This window comes from Clupea harengus, chromosome 5 (genome assembly GCF_900700415.2).
Source record: "Clupea harengus chromosome 5, Ch_v2.0.2, whole genome shotgun sequence".
Classification (NCBI taxonomy): domain Eukaryota; kingdom Metazoa; phylum Chordata; class Actinopteri; order Clupeiformes; family Clupeidae; genus Clupea; species Clupea harengus.
In genome coordinates, this window is record NC_045156.1 from 9,904,290 (window position 1) to 9,920,186 (window position 15,897).

At 44.7% G+C, this 15,897-nt stretch overlaps 1 protein-coding gene across 9 annotated transcripts in view; it reads left to right on the forward strand.

The window, feature by feature from the left end:
• Positions 1-15,897, forward strand: part of LOC105909843 (band 4.1-like protein 1) — a 92,136-nt gene that overhangs the window by 64,085 nt on the left and 12,154 nt on the right. For 7 of the 9 annotated variants that reach the window (XM_031567636.2, XM_031567642.2, XM_031567643.2 and 4 more), the window contains exons 10-17: positions 1,386-1,483; positions 4,793-4,968; positions 5,712-5,935; positions 8,072-8,107; positions 8,850-8,885; positions 10,746-10,895; positions 13,323-13,409; positions 13,761-15,407. In XM_031567636.2, coding sequence (XP_031423496.1) covers positions 1,386-1,483; positions 4,793-4,968; positions 5,712-5,935; positions 8,072-8,107; positions 8,850-8,885; positions 10,746-10,895; positions 13,323-13,409; positions 13,761-15,407 — 2,454 coding nt within the window. The remainder of the gene's footprint in view (positions 1-1,385; positions 1,484-4,792; positions 4,969-5,711; positions 5,936-8,071; positions 8,108-8,849; positions 8,886-10,745; positions 10,896-13,322; positions 13,410-13,760; positions 15,408-15,897) is intronic. The other 2 variants (XM_031567640.2, XM_031567641.2) reach the window with 2 other exon arrangements.

The following is a 15,897-nucleotide window of genomic DNA, read 5'->3' on the forward strand; positions in this document are numbered from 1 at the left end:
TGTGGTGAGGGTGGAACATCACTGGAAATGAGAGATGCTGAAAGCGAAGGCATCTTGGAAGTGGAGATTGGGTGGCAGTGAGTGATGCAGAGGTCCCTCTCTCTTTTTTTTTTCTCTCTCTCTCCCTCTCTCCCCCCTCTCTTACTCTCTCTCTCTCTCTCTCTCTCCCCCCTCTCTCTCTCTCTCTCCCCCCTCTCTTTCTCTCTCTCTCTCTCTCTCCCTCTCCCCCCCTCTCTCCCTCTCTCCCCCTCTCTTTCTCTTTCATTGTACCCCACTGCTATGAAGGAAATTGGAAATTGGCAAGAGGAAGGTCTGGGTTCCTCTCCTAAAGAGCTTCTCTGCCCGTTGGTCTGGGCAGGCCCCTACTGGGCTGCAGGGAGACCGGATCTGCTCTGACAGCTCACTGCTGGCACAATGATCTCACAGAGAGAGAGCATGAAAGGGACTCTTTTTAATGCCACCAGCGCTTCTTTAACACTGCGGGCGCAGCTGCAAACAAGCCCAGAATTGGTTGAGGGGGTGGGCTGAGGGGGGAGGGGGGGGGTGAGGAGGGTTGAGGGCAGAGAGTGTAAATATAGAGTGATGAAATGCCACGCTTCGTGTTTGTCCCCTCTGTTTGCTAAAAGATGTTTTTTCACCCCCCGCTCCCTCCTCGGTATATCTGCCCTCAGCTGGGCATCCGCTGGCTTGATCGTCTGCCACCACGGTGCAGACTTGGAGATTACAGATTCATCATAAATAGACTTTGTTCAGAGTTCAGGAGTGTGACTGATCTGTGACTCTGATCTGCTTCGTCTGAGATTTGACACACTCAGCTGTAGCAGTGAGATGTCCGCCGCAGCCCTCTCTCAGCTCTGGTTATTTAGCTCCTCGGAAAGAGCAGTCTTTCTTAAAAAGCACATTAGGCTGTTTCTATTCAAACTGCTGCTCTAAGTTTCTTGAGTGCACTCTGCACTAGAAACGATAATGGGTTCCAGTGCATTAAAGCAATTTTAAAAAGATTTGAAAAATAAAACTTTCATCATTGAGAAGGATTGGGGGAGGGCAGTAAAAGAACTATTCATGGACCCTCATTTTGTGGAGCTCAGAAAAAACCTAGTGACGGCCGGAGACTTGGCAGCCAGTGTAATCCACTGAATGACCCCATCAATAACGTCTCTGTCCAGCAAGCAATGTGAGAAGTGGATTACACATGTATTCGTCTTTGATGGCTAATAGCACTCTCAGTTCTACACACCAATACTTGAAAGATTCAGCGAGTTCAGTCAGGGTGAAGGACACACTGGCTCCTTGCCATAGGCAATCAGGGTGGCACAACTGGCCTTTTAGTTTCTGATGTAAAACTACCCTCTTAACGTCATTGCACCTGTCCTTCTCTCGCACAGTATGAGCAGTTTGAGAGCACCATCGGCTTCAAGCTGCCCAACCACAGGGCCGCCAAGAAGCTCTGGAAGGTTTGCATAGAGCATCACACCTTCTTCAGGTAGGACCCGATGGATGTTTCGTCTTTATTGGGGTTTTTTTTCTGATGGTTTTGTTTATTGTGTATTTACTGTGTTGTGTACATTTTCCTTAGTAAGATGATGTGCTTGAACATACATACACATTTCACATTTCATGTCACTGAAGTTAAGTGTACTCAAGTGAATTGCCATCTGTTAAGGGGTTGCCGTAGTAGTCCAACTTACACTGTAGTTCAGACAGTACACTTTCACAAAAATGCCTCATCCACAAGGGGGCACTGTCTTGCTTCTGGGTTACTTACATAGCCTCGAAACACACTGACTAACACGTTTAGCGTACACATTCACGGTTAGGGTCTCAGGTTTTGCAACTTGAACGTCCTTGACTTGGCTAACAGTTAGTTGCCAACTGGGTACGTAAAACACATCTATATTCACTTTCTGTAGTTCATGCAGTTGGTTGGTTGCAGCTGTATTTTGTTCCTGTTGTATGTATTCCTCCAAAGCAAATTCCTCCAGACCCCACATGTAATTTTTTGCTCAAACACATTCTGAAGCAGCTGTTTGACATTTCAAACACCCTGGGACAAGCGCATTAAGCACCGATCTTAACCGCAGTAATTCATAACTAAGCCCTGTGAGTAAGACACGCATGCTGTGAGAACCTGGTTGAAGTGAGGAGACCGAGAGAGATGTTGAGCTGAAAACGAGACACAGGAGCTCAGAAGTGAGAGCATTGCACACAGCTACTTTAGCATTCAGGAAGCGCTGCCTCGCGTCATGAAATCTTCCACACACACACGCACACATATAGACAGATAGAGACAGACAGACACACATACAAACACACACACACACACACACACAAACGCGTAATACTGCTCCTAGTGTGTGTACATGCTTCCTTGCTTACAGGAGCATTCCTGTGCTTGCTGAGGAAGTGCTGAGATGTGATTAAAGGGGTGCTGTGATCAAAGCTGCCTTTCGTTGTGCCCCCCCAACCCCAAACACACACTCATGACACTCCAGGCTTGGGGGGGTCCTCTGTGAGCCGTGTTGGCTGTTTTTGGAAGTTGTGTTTGGGCTTGAACTCTGCATGCTGGCTTGTTGTATATGAAAAATGTTTTAAAGATGCTCTCCTCAGCAGCAAAGGGTGACTCATTTGGGCTGCCTCTCGGCAGATGTAAGAGAGAACCCTAAACTTTTCTCAGATCCTCCATGTCCTCATCTCAAATATAAATCCCATTTAGAAAAGTCAGCAAGAAGTCCCTTTTTAGATGTCCCATGACCTAAATCCCTGTTCTATTGTCACAAACATTTTTTCCGCTAAACGTGTCAGCTGCACTCTCGGCGCTGATTCATGTTGGCTCGTCCTCCATCCTCAGCTCTGTCTGGATGCCCAATGTGGTAACACTTTCCTTGAATCCTGTCTAGATAACACAGACATATCATAATCTTGTCACGGCATGTTGTAATAAGTAGGGCCCTATGTAATCCGTTTAATTTTTTGCCAAATTCTGTGATTTCCGTTTTAATTTTTTCTAGATTCGTACTGAATTTCACGATTCCGTCCACATTCTCAGCATCACAGAAATCATAGGGCCTGTAGGATGGCCGGCCTCGCGGCGATGTAGAAAGAACTGGAGGCAGCGTCTCAGATGTTCGTGGTACAAAAATGGCAAATGTTTAATGGCCGTTGGTATTAGGCAAACACGCCAGACTGGAGAAAAACCAAAACAGAAGCAAAAAAAACTCCAAACCATAGCTCTCGATAAATAAATAAACCCTAAACAATTCAGCTTCAAAAATGCCAAAGTACACTCTCAATAATCCTGAGTAAACTTAACAAGTTTGTCGCACTCCAATCTAAACAATTAACCTATACTCGTCTAAGGGGTGGGAAGTTGTTCCCCTAAGACTTCTCGCTCCTTTCAAGATCAGTTCTGCGCTGGTATTTATTTTCCCCGGCCTGAACCATTACACATAGCACATCAATTACCAATAAAAATACACATTCCGACTCATTATCCTCTCAATACATTTCCATATAGTACTACCGACAAGTTCTACACAAATACACTCTTATTATATTACATAGCACTTTACATCAGTCACCAGTTATCACACCCCTCTCTTCACACAAACTTGGCCTGTGCAGGTCTGACGTGGATGCGCCCAAAGTTCAAAGGACCTTCCCGACTTTCTAATCCGGTTGTCCCTCTGTATTACATTTGGAAGTCCACACGCCACACGCTTTCAGTCCCGGTATGTTTGGTGGTTGTATGTCCAATATGCGGTACTGATCGTGGTGAAGTATGATGGTTGTTTGTGTTTAAATAAACCGTGTGCATGTAGTCAGCGTTGTCTCCCGTGTGTGTTTTAGCCCCGGAATGCATTACCGCCACGGTAACGGGCAGCCGCACCGTTACAGGGCCCTAAATAAGATGCTATGACAGTCAGGGTCAGTAATGGAACAGTGTCATGTTGCCAAAATCGGTAATTGTTATGACAGCATGCTGCTATAATAGCTGAGTAGCTTGTGACATAAACTGTTATGGCATAAAGAATTCTGAGAGCTGTCATGACAATTACTGATAATAGTTACATGACACTGTCAAATAAGTGGACACCTGCTGTTGTGATGACTTATAACAAGATATGACCTCTGCCATGACCCTGCCATGTTTATGACATGGTTATGTCAGTCTTATGCCCACCATCCAAGACCTGTACACCTCCAGAGTCAGGAAACGGGCAGGAAAAATCACTGCAGACCCTTCACACCCCGGACACGAATTATTCAAACTCCTCCCCTCTGGTAGACGCTACAGATCACTGTTCACCAAAACCTCCAGACACAAAAACAGTTTCTTCCCCCTCGCCGTCTCACTTCTGAACAACTAACCCACTGTAGCATATATATTTATATTTATATATTTATCCCTGCACTTCTCGCACTCTCCACTTCTTCTTTGCACTACTGTTGTGCAACATTTCACAGCTACTGTATATAGCCATTCCGCCTTGTACATACTTTCTTAAACTCCTTAGTCCATTGCACTGTTGTTTGTTTGTTTGTTTGTATTGTATTGTATTGTATTGTGTTGTATATTTTGTGTAAGCACACTGAGAGTCACTTTACCAAGTCAAATTCCTTGTTTGTGCAAACTTACTTGGCCAATAAAACCTGATTCTGATTCTTATGAAGACTTACCTGTATTTCATTGTCTTTGTAGCTGTACTCTGCAAAACACTCACATCACACTCTTTGCCTGTACTCTACACTCTGACAATAATGTTGAATTTAATATAATCTCGTCCCCTTACAGGTTAGTGTCCCCAGAGCCGCCACCCAAAGGCTTCCTGGTCATGGGCTCAAAGTTCCGGTACAGCGGACGGACGCAAGCCCAGACGAGGCAGGCCGGCGCCCTGATCGACCGCCCCGCACCTCACTTTGAGCGCTCCACCAGCAAGAGGTACCTGCTCTCCCGGAGCCTGGATGGAGGTGAGCAGAGAAGACCATATATGAGCAATGAGCTCTGATGATTGTCAGTGAGTTTTATGAGCAACCAGTGATAAGTAACAGTGAGTTTTATGAGCAACCAGTGATAAGTAACAGTGAGGTTATATGAGCAACCACTGATAAGTAACAATGAGTTCTATATGAGCAACCAGTGATAAGTGTCAATGAGCTACTTTTGTTAGCAGTATGTTGATGATTGTGTGTACTTGAATCATAAGTCTTCATTACTAAAAAAATATTAAGAGTAGATAAATAGCTCTCATGTTTGGACTGATTAGACAGGTTTGTCTTTCACATCAAGGACCATCTCTCCAAAAGCATTACAGCATTTGAGTCTGCAATAATAGGATAAGATCTACCAGTTCTCTCTTTGTTTCTCTCTCTCTGTGAGATGTTTTTCACAACATGTACCTGAATTCTAAGCTCTTGAAGGATTCAAGGCTGTCACTGGAGAGTTCCTCCACATTTGCGTAGTTGTACTTCGGAATTGGAATTACACCTGCCATGGCAACTGTAAAGAATATTATGTCTTTGGAGTGTGGGTAGAGTGTGTTTTTTTGACAAATGACCCCTCTTTCTTTCTTTGGCTGTTTGGTCCTCTTCTGTAGCTACAGCAAGGTCATAGTGCTTCAGTGCTTTTTGGTCATCCAGTCATCCAAGTGAACCTCCCCCTAACTCTGTCCGTGTGCCCCCCCCCACCCACCCGCCCTCCGCTCTACCTGCAGAGTTCTCCCGGCCTGTGTCTGGTCTGAGTCACGACCAGGACGGCATGTCGCATCGCAGCGTCAGCGAGCTCCCGCGCTCGCCCTCCGGAGACGACCTGGACCACAGGACCGAGCTGAGTACGGACCAGGAGCTGGACACCGAGTACGAGCAGGACCTGGTCCTGGACCCGCTGGACCAGGACCCTGACAGCGTCACCACGCCAACCAAGAGGAAGGAGATTAAGGTACGAAGAGTACTCCCTCCCCTCCCTCCCCCCCAGGTTTCCAATGGACGGTGGTGTGACAGCTTTGCTGAACCCCCCAGCTGAATGCCTACATGAAGGGTTTAGCAGATATGTGCCTGTGATTCAAATCCAACTGACCTACCAAGGTTATTTGGTTTCCCTACTGCCTCACAAGGATGGAAGCTGTAATAGAAACAAAAGGAAACCAGCACGCGAATGAATAAAAGATCTTCCTAGTAAAGCATAAAAAAAACATCCTTCAGAATACTTTAGCCTCCCGGGTGGTGTGGCCCCTTTACAAGTCAGTGCTGAAAAGGCATTGCGTTTCACAAGCCAGCTTTTGCCAAGTGTGTCAATCACCCTTTGTTCTGTCACATAGTATCTCAGGGTCTCCTCTCAATTCATGTTGTTGTTTCCCCAACCTGTGCTGCCCACTTCACTTGACCTGCAGAGTTTATGCCAGTAATTCTGTGTTTACATTTCAAGACCAGAGAGCCCATGCAAGTCGCACATAGTACAGTACACAGTCAGTGATTATAAACCATGCTGAGTTTTTGAGAACTTGAGTCTGCATGTGGATCACTCTTGCACCATAGCCCCCTACTGGTGCAGGTGGGCACAGTTTGCCTGACCTGCCATGATGATGTTTTTCAAACACAGCAACAGCCTACCTGTTGTTCAGCTTTCTGTTAACAAAGTGACTAAAGAAAGGAACGCCATGGCTATAAGATTAGCACCGTTGCTAGTCTGCGCCCCCTATTCTGTGTATTGGTGGTGCAGTAGTCAGCAATGATACCTTGTTGGTACCCAGTTGATCAGGGTTTGATTCGCAGTCAAAGCAGGTTGCCTTTGTTTAGGTGCTTGGTGCCCACTTTTAATGAATTGATTATGGTCAGCAACTTTAATCAGTTTACGAATACACTGACGAAACATACAGTCTAAAATGACAGAAGGGAACATGGTGTTTGACAGCGGAGAATGTAGTGCTAGCACAGGGCCCTAATGACCCCGCGTCGACTGAACGCTGCACTCGGATTCACTCGGATTGACCCTCTCCACTGGCAAATGCCATGTTCCCCAAAAAATTATTCTGGACTGATAATATTCAAACTATTGGTACGGAATCTAATTTCGTAGCAATAGCACACTAAGCATAGTTCCTGTTCCATGGCCGTAGTCAGTACCTGCTTTAAAAACATAACACGCTCAGTCTGGAGCCTTGCCAACAGATGGGAATCTACGGGACGCACCTTTTGTCCCGGAAAGATCCCCTCCGCTCCCCTCTGAATTGAGTGTCTGTGTTTACCCACATGTTGAGCAGGAGATGGAAAAAATTGAGTCTCCAGTTCTCTCTGTGCCTAGCAGACATTTGACAACAGACCACTGTGTGTATTATTGCCTTTTCCCTCTCTCGTTCTCTCTCTCCCTCCCTCTCTCTCTCTCTCTCTCTCTCTCTCTCTCTCTCTCTCTCATATAAAATCCAATTTCTTATAAATATTCCCCTACTTATTCTGTGGAGAAAAGAGGTTTGTGGATATTTAAGGACAACAACATTTTCCACCCTGTCATTGCTCACTGAAAATCTGTTATTAACGACGTAGCTACTTTGAGCATTGGCTGACATTTTTGGTTACCGCATAACCAGAGCGTGTGATTACATGGTTCAGAGGCAGCGTTATGATTAAGCCTCTCTCTCCTCTCCTCCTCATGTCTACTGCAGTGGGACTCTGCAGTGCTAGGTCTTCAGAGATTAGCTCTTACCAGGACTCTCCTCTCCTTCATACTTACCATGCATTTGAACCTCCTTTTAAAGGTGCCGTCCATGATCTCCAGAGATGAGCTCTTACCAGGACTCTACTGTCCTTCATACTTACCATGCATTTGAACCTCCTTTTAAAGGTGCCGTCCATAATTCTAACCCTATACACTTGGTCAAATTTGGCTCAAATGGCTCCTCGTGGTCCTCTGGCTTTCCACTCTGTGTGTGCGCTCCAAAAAAAAAGGGGTGTCATTTGATTGGCTGTTTAGCTCTATAAACCTTTTCTCTTTTAGTGGTCTATGCTTGACTAAGCTGCTTCACACTCTACACTCTCTTTACTAATATGTTCTCTCTCCTGCACACATTGCTAACCGAAGGAGGATGACGAAGCAACTCTAGAGGCTCAACAGGAGGTATCTCTTGTGTTGTTTGTATAGCCTTCTGTCTGCCAGGGTTTGCCCTTTCATCTACTGTGTATATCCTAGTTTGTGAAACTTTGTGAGCACCTTATATTACAGTACCCTTTATACATTGTAATTATACCATTTAATACAGTGTAAGATTAATTGTCATTGTAAGAGCTGATACTCTGTACATACGAATAGGCTACCCTAACCCCTAACACTGGGATTTGCCTTAAGTATCAATGTGCTGGTAGTCATCATTATGTTACAGTGTAGTGCACTGTACTTAAAAGTGTATTTACAAAGGGCACAGTTATATAAAGTGTGATATTCTTTCATAATTTGGATGTTTTGCATCTAAAGGAAGATATATAAATATATATAACAGACCTGAGATTCAAATACACTTAGGATATAACTGTCTATTTCAGGCGAACAGCATGCCACTGAACCAACCTGTGTTGGTTACTGTACTTGTAGAATTTAGTACATGTCTTTAGATGCCTCTAGTCTGATCGTAGTCCAGTAGTTTGTGTTGTACTGAATGTTTGTGTGGGCTTGTGTCCATCTGTATCTCCCATCTGCCATCTGTTTGCCTTCCTGAACTTAATTGTCTGCACTCTCCCTTTCCATCTGTCTCTCTACCTCCCTCCTTCCCCTCCTCTGTTCCTTACCTGCATCTTCCCCTTCCTCTTCCTCTGCCTGCCCGTCCTCCCATGTCTCCTCCGTCTCTCTCCATTCAATTGTGTAGCAGGAGCTGGAGTCTACTCCACGCCACCATCAGGAGGTACCGCTGTCTTTGTTCTGTTTCAGCCTTTCCTCTTACCCACAATTCCCCTTGTGCTGGAGATGGGCTGGGCGCACAAACTGCCAGGGGCTGCTTGTGTGGCAGGGCATTTATTCTTCTCTTAGTTGTGTTCTGAAAGGTTCATGCTTTGAAGCTAAAATGCTGAAAAGTTAGTCCAACATTTTTAGTTGCATAACTTTGAAAAAAAGAGAGATTCATAAAAGATCTCTTATGAGGTCATCAATTATATTTATTAGGAGATTGGATTTTTATTAACATACCTCTAGGGGCTTAAAATGTAACTTTACTGAACAGACTAGGAGAGTTACGTTTTTTTATATTCTTCTCTTTTCAAGATATATAATTAAAGATTTTCACATTTGGATACATGGTCATCAAAAAACTTGTGAGGTTAAAATAATAAACAGACACCTGAACACACACAGCATGAAGCAGCTTTTCAGTACCAATCACAATTTCTCAGTTTGAATGCTAACAACCAAATAAGTAAATCTTCCAGTCATCCACCCTTAAGCAATTATAATCTGTGACTGTCAATTTAATGGCCCAATATTCGCTCTACTGCAAATTGGTTGTTGTTTGTAAACAGCTCTTGACGGTCTTGACGGTTCTTTTGTTACACCATTTCACAGTTATTAGATGATATAAGTGCGCATATCATGTCAATTTTCTTTTTCAATTACATTTTTATTTCTATAGCACCAAAACAATAAAATTATCGCGAGGCGCTTTACAGAGCCCAGGGCCTAAAACCCTCCTGGAGATGGGGGCAAGGGGAAACTCCCTGGTAACAGTTAGAAACCTACAGGGGGGCGGCGGCGGCATCTGCTTGGGCAGAGAGGTAGAGATAGAAAAATAAGGGGGAGGGGGGGGGGGGTATATAGTATATATAACATAGTATATACATGATGCATACATACAAACATAACATGGTATGTACACAATACATACAAACAACATGGTATATACATGATACAATATTGGGATAGGGTGGGGAGAGAGCATTCAAGTACTGTAGATCAGCTAAGTGGGTATACAGTGTGCTCATAAGGTTACTATTACAAGAGTAAGTAGAGAAATGGAACAGAAAACGAAGTCGATGGTGGCAATTATTTACATTGAAGGAAAAGGCAAGCACAGAGTAGGGGGTAGAATAAGTGCATCACAGTATGGTGGGGATGGGTAGGTGTAGGCTGAGGGTTTCTGCAAGTAGATCAGGTGGAGAGACTATAGCAGCATCCCACAGTGGAGATAGTCCAGACTAGGAGGGGAAAAAGACAAAGTGAGTGGGTAGAGTTTGGCTGCCTAATATGCGTATATGCACTTAATAGATATGGTGATGAGGAATAATGTTTCCACAGCCATTGGCAAAGGTCACGCTATAAGAGAGAGAAAATCATGTGAAAAACAGTGCTGTTCTTACTACGGTAACATTTCAATGGTCTGCAAAAAAAATGGATGAACAACTGCATGCAGCTATGGTGCTGTTTCAGATAGCCTTGTCCATTGTTCAAGAAGATGACTTTGGCCCACTGTCTGAAGCTTTTGTAATTATTCCTCATCACGTTATGCCCCTTTCATGTCTATGAAATCCTGATTTGAATAAATGTAATTCTGCATGCTCCCATCACTGCTAGTTAATAAAGACATGTGAGGGAGAAAAGTAAAAAATGTTAATTCCCTTTTTTCTTCTCACTCTTTGTCTCTCTATCTCTGATTCCTATCGATTCCTTTCTTTCTCTCTCTCTCTCTCCCCCTCTCTCTCTCTCTCTCTCTCTCTCTCTCTCTCTCTCTCTCTCTCTCTCTCTCTCTCTCTCTCTCTCTCTCTCTGGGCTGTAGTTCATGGATAAGTCGGAAGATTTTCTCCTGAAGCACCAGGCCAGCATCAATGAGCTGAAGCGAGCTCTGAAGGAGCCTAACAGCAAGCTGACGACCCGGGAGAAGCGGCTGTCAGGGGGCTCCCCAGGAGGCACGCCCGAGAAGAAGGCTGTGAGTATGGGACGCTTCCCGGGCCAGTGCCCGCTGTGCAGCCGAGCAGCTGGAGCTCACAACGGACAGATGTAAAAGTGTTGTGCATAATCTAAGCTCCGCGTAGGGACTGGCACCGACACAGGCACCGGCACAGGCACCGGCACCGGCACCGGCACAGGCACCGGCACATGCACTGGCACTGGCACAGGCACTGGCAATGCTGCTTTCAGTACCTTAAGATTTGTAATGTCCTGAATTCATACAGCACTCTGCACTAGCTGAATGCGCTGTGTAGATAATTTGTGGTAGAACTATACACTAGTACACATAAACACTTCCACACATATATTTCTACTTGTGGATTTATATTGTAGCATTGGTGGGTTCTTCGAAGAAGACAGATTATGAGTGTCATGTCTCCTGGCTGCAGGCCTATTGTTTTGAAAAAGCACACAGGCAGGAAACACTGATACCGAGCAGGGAAAACCGAAAACAGGTCTCATTCTGCACTAACGAATACACCGACTGTAGACAATAACACAAAACTAATACCGGGCTTAACTCAGGCATTAAAGGGCACATGACACAGACAGCAAAGCCAACACACACACACACACACACACACACACACACACACACAAGGGAGGAATGAAACCCATAATTCGAATTCAGAACACCTCTCCGTTCCCTAACAACTCTTTAACTGCATAGCTTGCTGGGATCAATGGTCAATGTGCAGAGTCTCTTGCCTAAGCAATGCAGAAGCTTTGCTAACCCCTTGCACGTTACAATATGTTATGCTGTTCTGTATCTCTGTAGTGTCTTTTACCATGGTCTACAGATCAAGCTTTACCTGTGTCTAGATACTAAATACCACTTTTATTTTTCTAGCCTGTGTATGTGTGTGTTATTGTCTGTATGTGTGTTGTAGGTGTGTGCCTTTGTGTGTTGCTGTGCTTTTGAATCATTTTACTCATTACATTTGTGTAATGAACCAAGAAGTTAGTTCTGTATTTCCATATATGATATCCTGTTATGTCTTGGTCAGACATCACATTGGGTGTCTGATTGGAAGAAAATGCGCTCCATACCCAGAGAGTTCATAACGATGTGTGAGATGATTTAGAGCCATTTTACCAATTAGGTCAAATAATGACTTCAAACTTCAAGGGGTTTTCAGAGAAGAACATGGTGCATGACAGTACAGTTAATAACTTGATTAAGTATCAGTCGTCTAGGGTCTGGAGTACAAAGATCCAATGGTTATGAGTCTGTTACTGTCTTGCTAATAAGGAAAGCTGTAATAGTCTCCCTAAATCAGAAACCCCAGGGGATAAAGTTTAATCTGTGCTCCGATCCACCAACTCAAGTTCTTCACTTCAGCTAGATAAAAACAGACAAGGGGGTTTTATTAATCATATAACTCTTTCTACCGACACCTTCTGCCCTGCTGTCTGAGAACGACCAAATGTCATCTTCTCAATATCAAACTGGCCAGGAAATAAGTGTGTGTTTGTGTAGTGGCGGCATCAGAGAAGCAGATCATATCTGTTTTATGGGTGAAGAAGAAATGAAGCTTTGGTAAAAGATGAGCAATCGTGAAGAATCCATGTTTTTTTTTTCCTCAAGATATTGAGCTGTTGAATGATTTTGTAGCCATACAAAATAAGCATGCTATGTATTTGCCTTTAATGTGATTTTATCTGCTGTGTCTGGCTGTCCTGGAGTATCCATATATTTGAGGGGAAAATAAGGATAAAATCCATGTTTTGACCCCAGCCTGAGCGTTTTATCAGATGAGAATTGGCATTGCATTGATTTGTTTTGATAGAATGTTATCTCCGCTGTCTGGCTGCTTCAGCATGCCATTTCAGACATGACAGCGAATAATACGAGAAAAGAAAAATCCCTTTTCAACCATGAAATCTCCTCTTTGACGCTTGTCATCCCTTTTCAAAGATGAAACGATACCTGATGTCACTTGAACAATTTCCCCTTTGTTTGGCATTGCTGGAATCACAATTTTCAATTATATAATGCTACAGCTGCTCCAACAACAGTGCTCTCTGGTCTAATGTACTGCGATTGGTTTTTGTTCTATATAACAGCATTTCTAAGGGGTATGAAGGTAGTTTAACCCCCTTGTACTTTTTTGCTTTCATTTGGCTCTTCAAACATAAGAGCACCAGACTAGTTGACTTCCTAGTTCTCTGCAGGCTCAGATAGGAGGGGAGTGGTATTTATTGTTTTACTTTTTTCTCTCAAATGCCTGTACTGTTTGATGACAAGCAACACAAAGGTCAATGCTCGGTTTGTTTTTAGACGGCACACAAGTTTCTAAGGACGCCTTCAGTCTTTGGATAAAGATGTTTGTGGCATGACTGTGTAATGGTAACAGTTTTTCTTTGCTTTCTCTTTTGCTGGCTCTGATGGGGGTTGGGGTAGGATGTGGGGTGTGCGGGGGGCATGGATGCCAGTAACGTCACATCTCTGGAGGGCTTCACGCAGAAGACCCTGGTGACTTCTCCTGAGGTTGCAACCTTTCCTCATGTTTCTCATTGTGCTTGAAATGGGTCCTAGCTGTACATTTTAGATTTTAGAGTCAAAATAGATCAGATCAGTTATGTCATATCAAGCTTAGTCTTCAGCTTTGTGATATATCTGATCTGATGTCTTGAAAGAGTGGATTTTAGTGCAAACAGTATTTTTGTGTGGCAATTTTTAAAAGTCTTTCAAGTTGAAATTTGAAATAGTGGCGCATGCTCCAGCATATCTTAAACTGATAAAACAAACTGCTGCATGTGATTTGTCCTTTTAGTATTGTCCTTAGCTCAATAACGTATGGATGGCAAACTAACTGTTTTGATCTATATCAACATATAGGGCTCTGAGGAATGGGTATTGATTGAAAAGCAGGATGATTGCCAGCCAGACAATTACCAAAAGGTGGACAGCAAGGATAAGCCTAATAGAAGTTCACTTTCTGAAGCCTCGGATCCCGGCTTGGAGAGAAAGAAAGAGTCCGAAAAAGAGATCACCAAAATGATACATATCGAAGTAACTGGGGAGGATGGTGAGGAGATGCAAGTCCAGATGGATTGTTTCCCATCCCCAAAGCTGCCGCCAAGAGACGAGAGCAAAGAGTCGAGCAAAGAGTCAAGCCTGAAGAACAACAACAACTGCATCATGGCGGAGTTGTCTGCCAAAATCAAAGGTGAGTCGAAGGAAGAGGAATCACAGAGCGAAGCTCCACCGGAGGCGGACAACTGGCCCAGAAATGAGAAATCCCCTGTCCCGGCTCAAGCAGCCGAGCATCAGTCACACCAGGTCTGCAGGGAGAAGAGACCTCTCAGTCTGAACTTAGGCATGTCGACCGAGTTTGTGTACGAGAAAGAGACGGATAGTCCAAGTGGCAAAGACGAGAGCGAAGTGTCCGACGAGGAAAACGCATCAGTGGGTGAGGAAGATGATCAGGCCGACCTCCACGAGAGCCCATTTAGGATACAGATGAAAAGGGAGCCTGTGGCTATGAAGATGAACATTAGTATGAATGATGAGGACACATCAGTGACTGCTCCCGCTTCACAGGTCCAAAACAAAAACAGGGTAACAGATGAATGCAAGAGCAACATTACTCGGGGAAGTCTCATGTTTGATGAGTCGAAGAAACAGGGAGAGAATCTGACAAAAACAAAGAGAGGGGAAGACACAACTTGCGTAGATTCGGTCAAAGGAGCGGCGGATGTTGGAGGACGAATGGAGATCGTCTCGCAGAAGGAAGTCACAAAAATGATCATGATTGACAGCGAGGACAACGTAGGGCACAATGCGAACAAACTGACGAACGACTGGACGGTGAACATTTCACGGAGAGACAGGCCCAGGTCGTACATGTTTGAAGAGGTTCAGTCCGACAAAGCCCAGAAGAGGAAATCTACAGGCTCCGCTCATGTCGAAATCACACGGATCGTTCCACTGAAACCCGAGAGGTCCAAGAGTTCCTCTTACCGAGACGAGGTAGACAACAGCTTCAAAGCGGATGAAGAGTGCAAACGACTCAGCAGTAGCTTTAAAAGAGAGTTCATTCCAGTGAACGAACTACCAGAACAATCCACCGACATCAATAGGAACGACATCTGGCCTTCCAGTTTTGCAGAGAGGCCCTCTGCTTCCAGCCCCGTTCTGACCAATCCATATCCAGTAGGGTCACCTAAGTCCCCGACCATGATGGGTCACTCCGTCTTTCAGAGCTGGGAGGAGCAGTTCCAACCAAAGGAGAGAACTTTTGGGGACGACCTTGCAACAAGACTGCACGGGACGGGCGGCTCGAGGGACGACCCGTTTCAGTTTGACCAAGGTGCTGCTGGGGCCCCACCTTTCAGCCCAAGGGCCGCTGGATACAACAAGAATGCTCCTCCGACCCCCCCGGTCAAAACGAAGAAGGCCCGGGAGTCTGGGCTCATTCTCCGCAACAGCCGCAACCCCGGCAAGGACCCTGGAGTAGACGGAGCAGCCGAGAGGAGACATGCGGTAACTGTACTTGGCATCCCCTCTGCTTTTCACTCATTCGGAAACAAAAGCATCGCATGAGCTTCAGACTGAATCAGCACATCCATTCTCTTCTGTTTTCTTTTTTCCTTTGTTTCTTTATTTGTGTTTTCTTTATTTTTCAACGAAACGATTTATTGATTGATTGATTGATCGATTTGATTGACTGACTGAAACATATCATGTAACATCTATGTCTGCACATGAGGAACCGAGTCAGGAGAGAACTCGGTTCCACCACTTGTATGGCTTCTTTATGTGTGTAATTGGCTGGTGCACTAATGCAGCCATGAGTGCATTTCTGTCCTTTTTATGAGTTTGGAAATAACCACCTCCCCACACCCACCCTCCCTCCTTGGCCGTCCCTCAGTCTATCCCTGCCCCCCCCCCCCCCCCTTCACCTCATAGCACCCTGTATCTAAGTTTGCTTGTGTAGGCATAGAATCAACCAGAGGGCTTCGTCCCCCAAAAC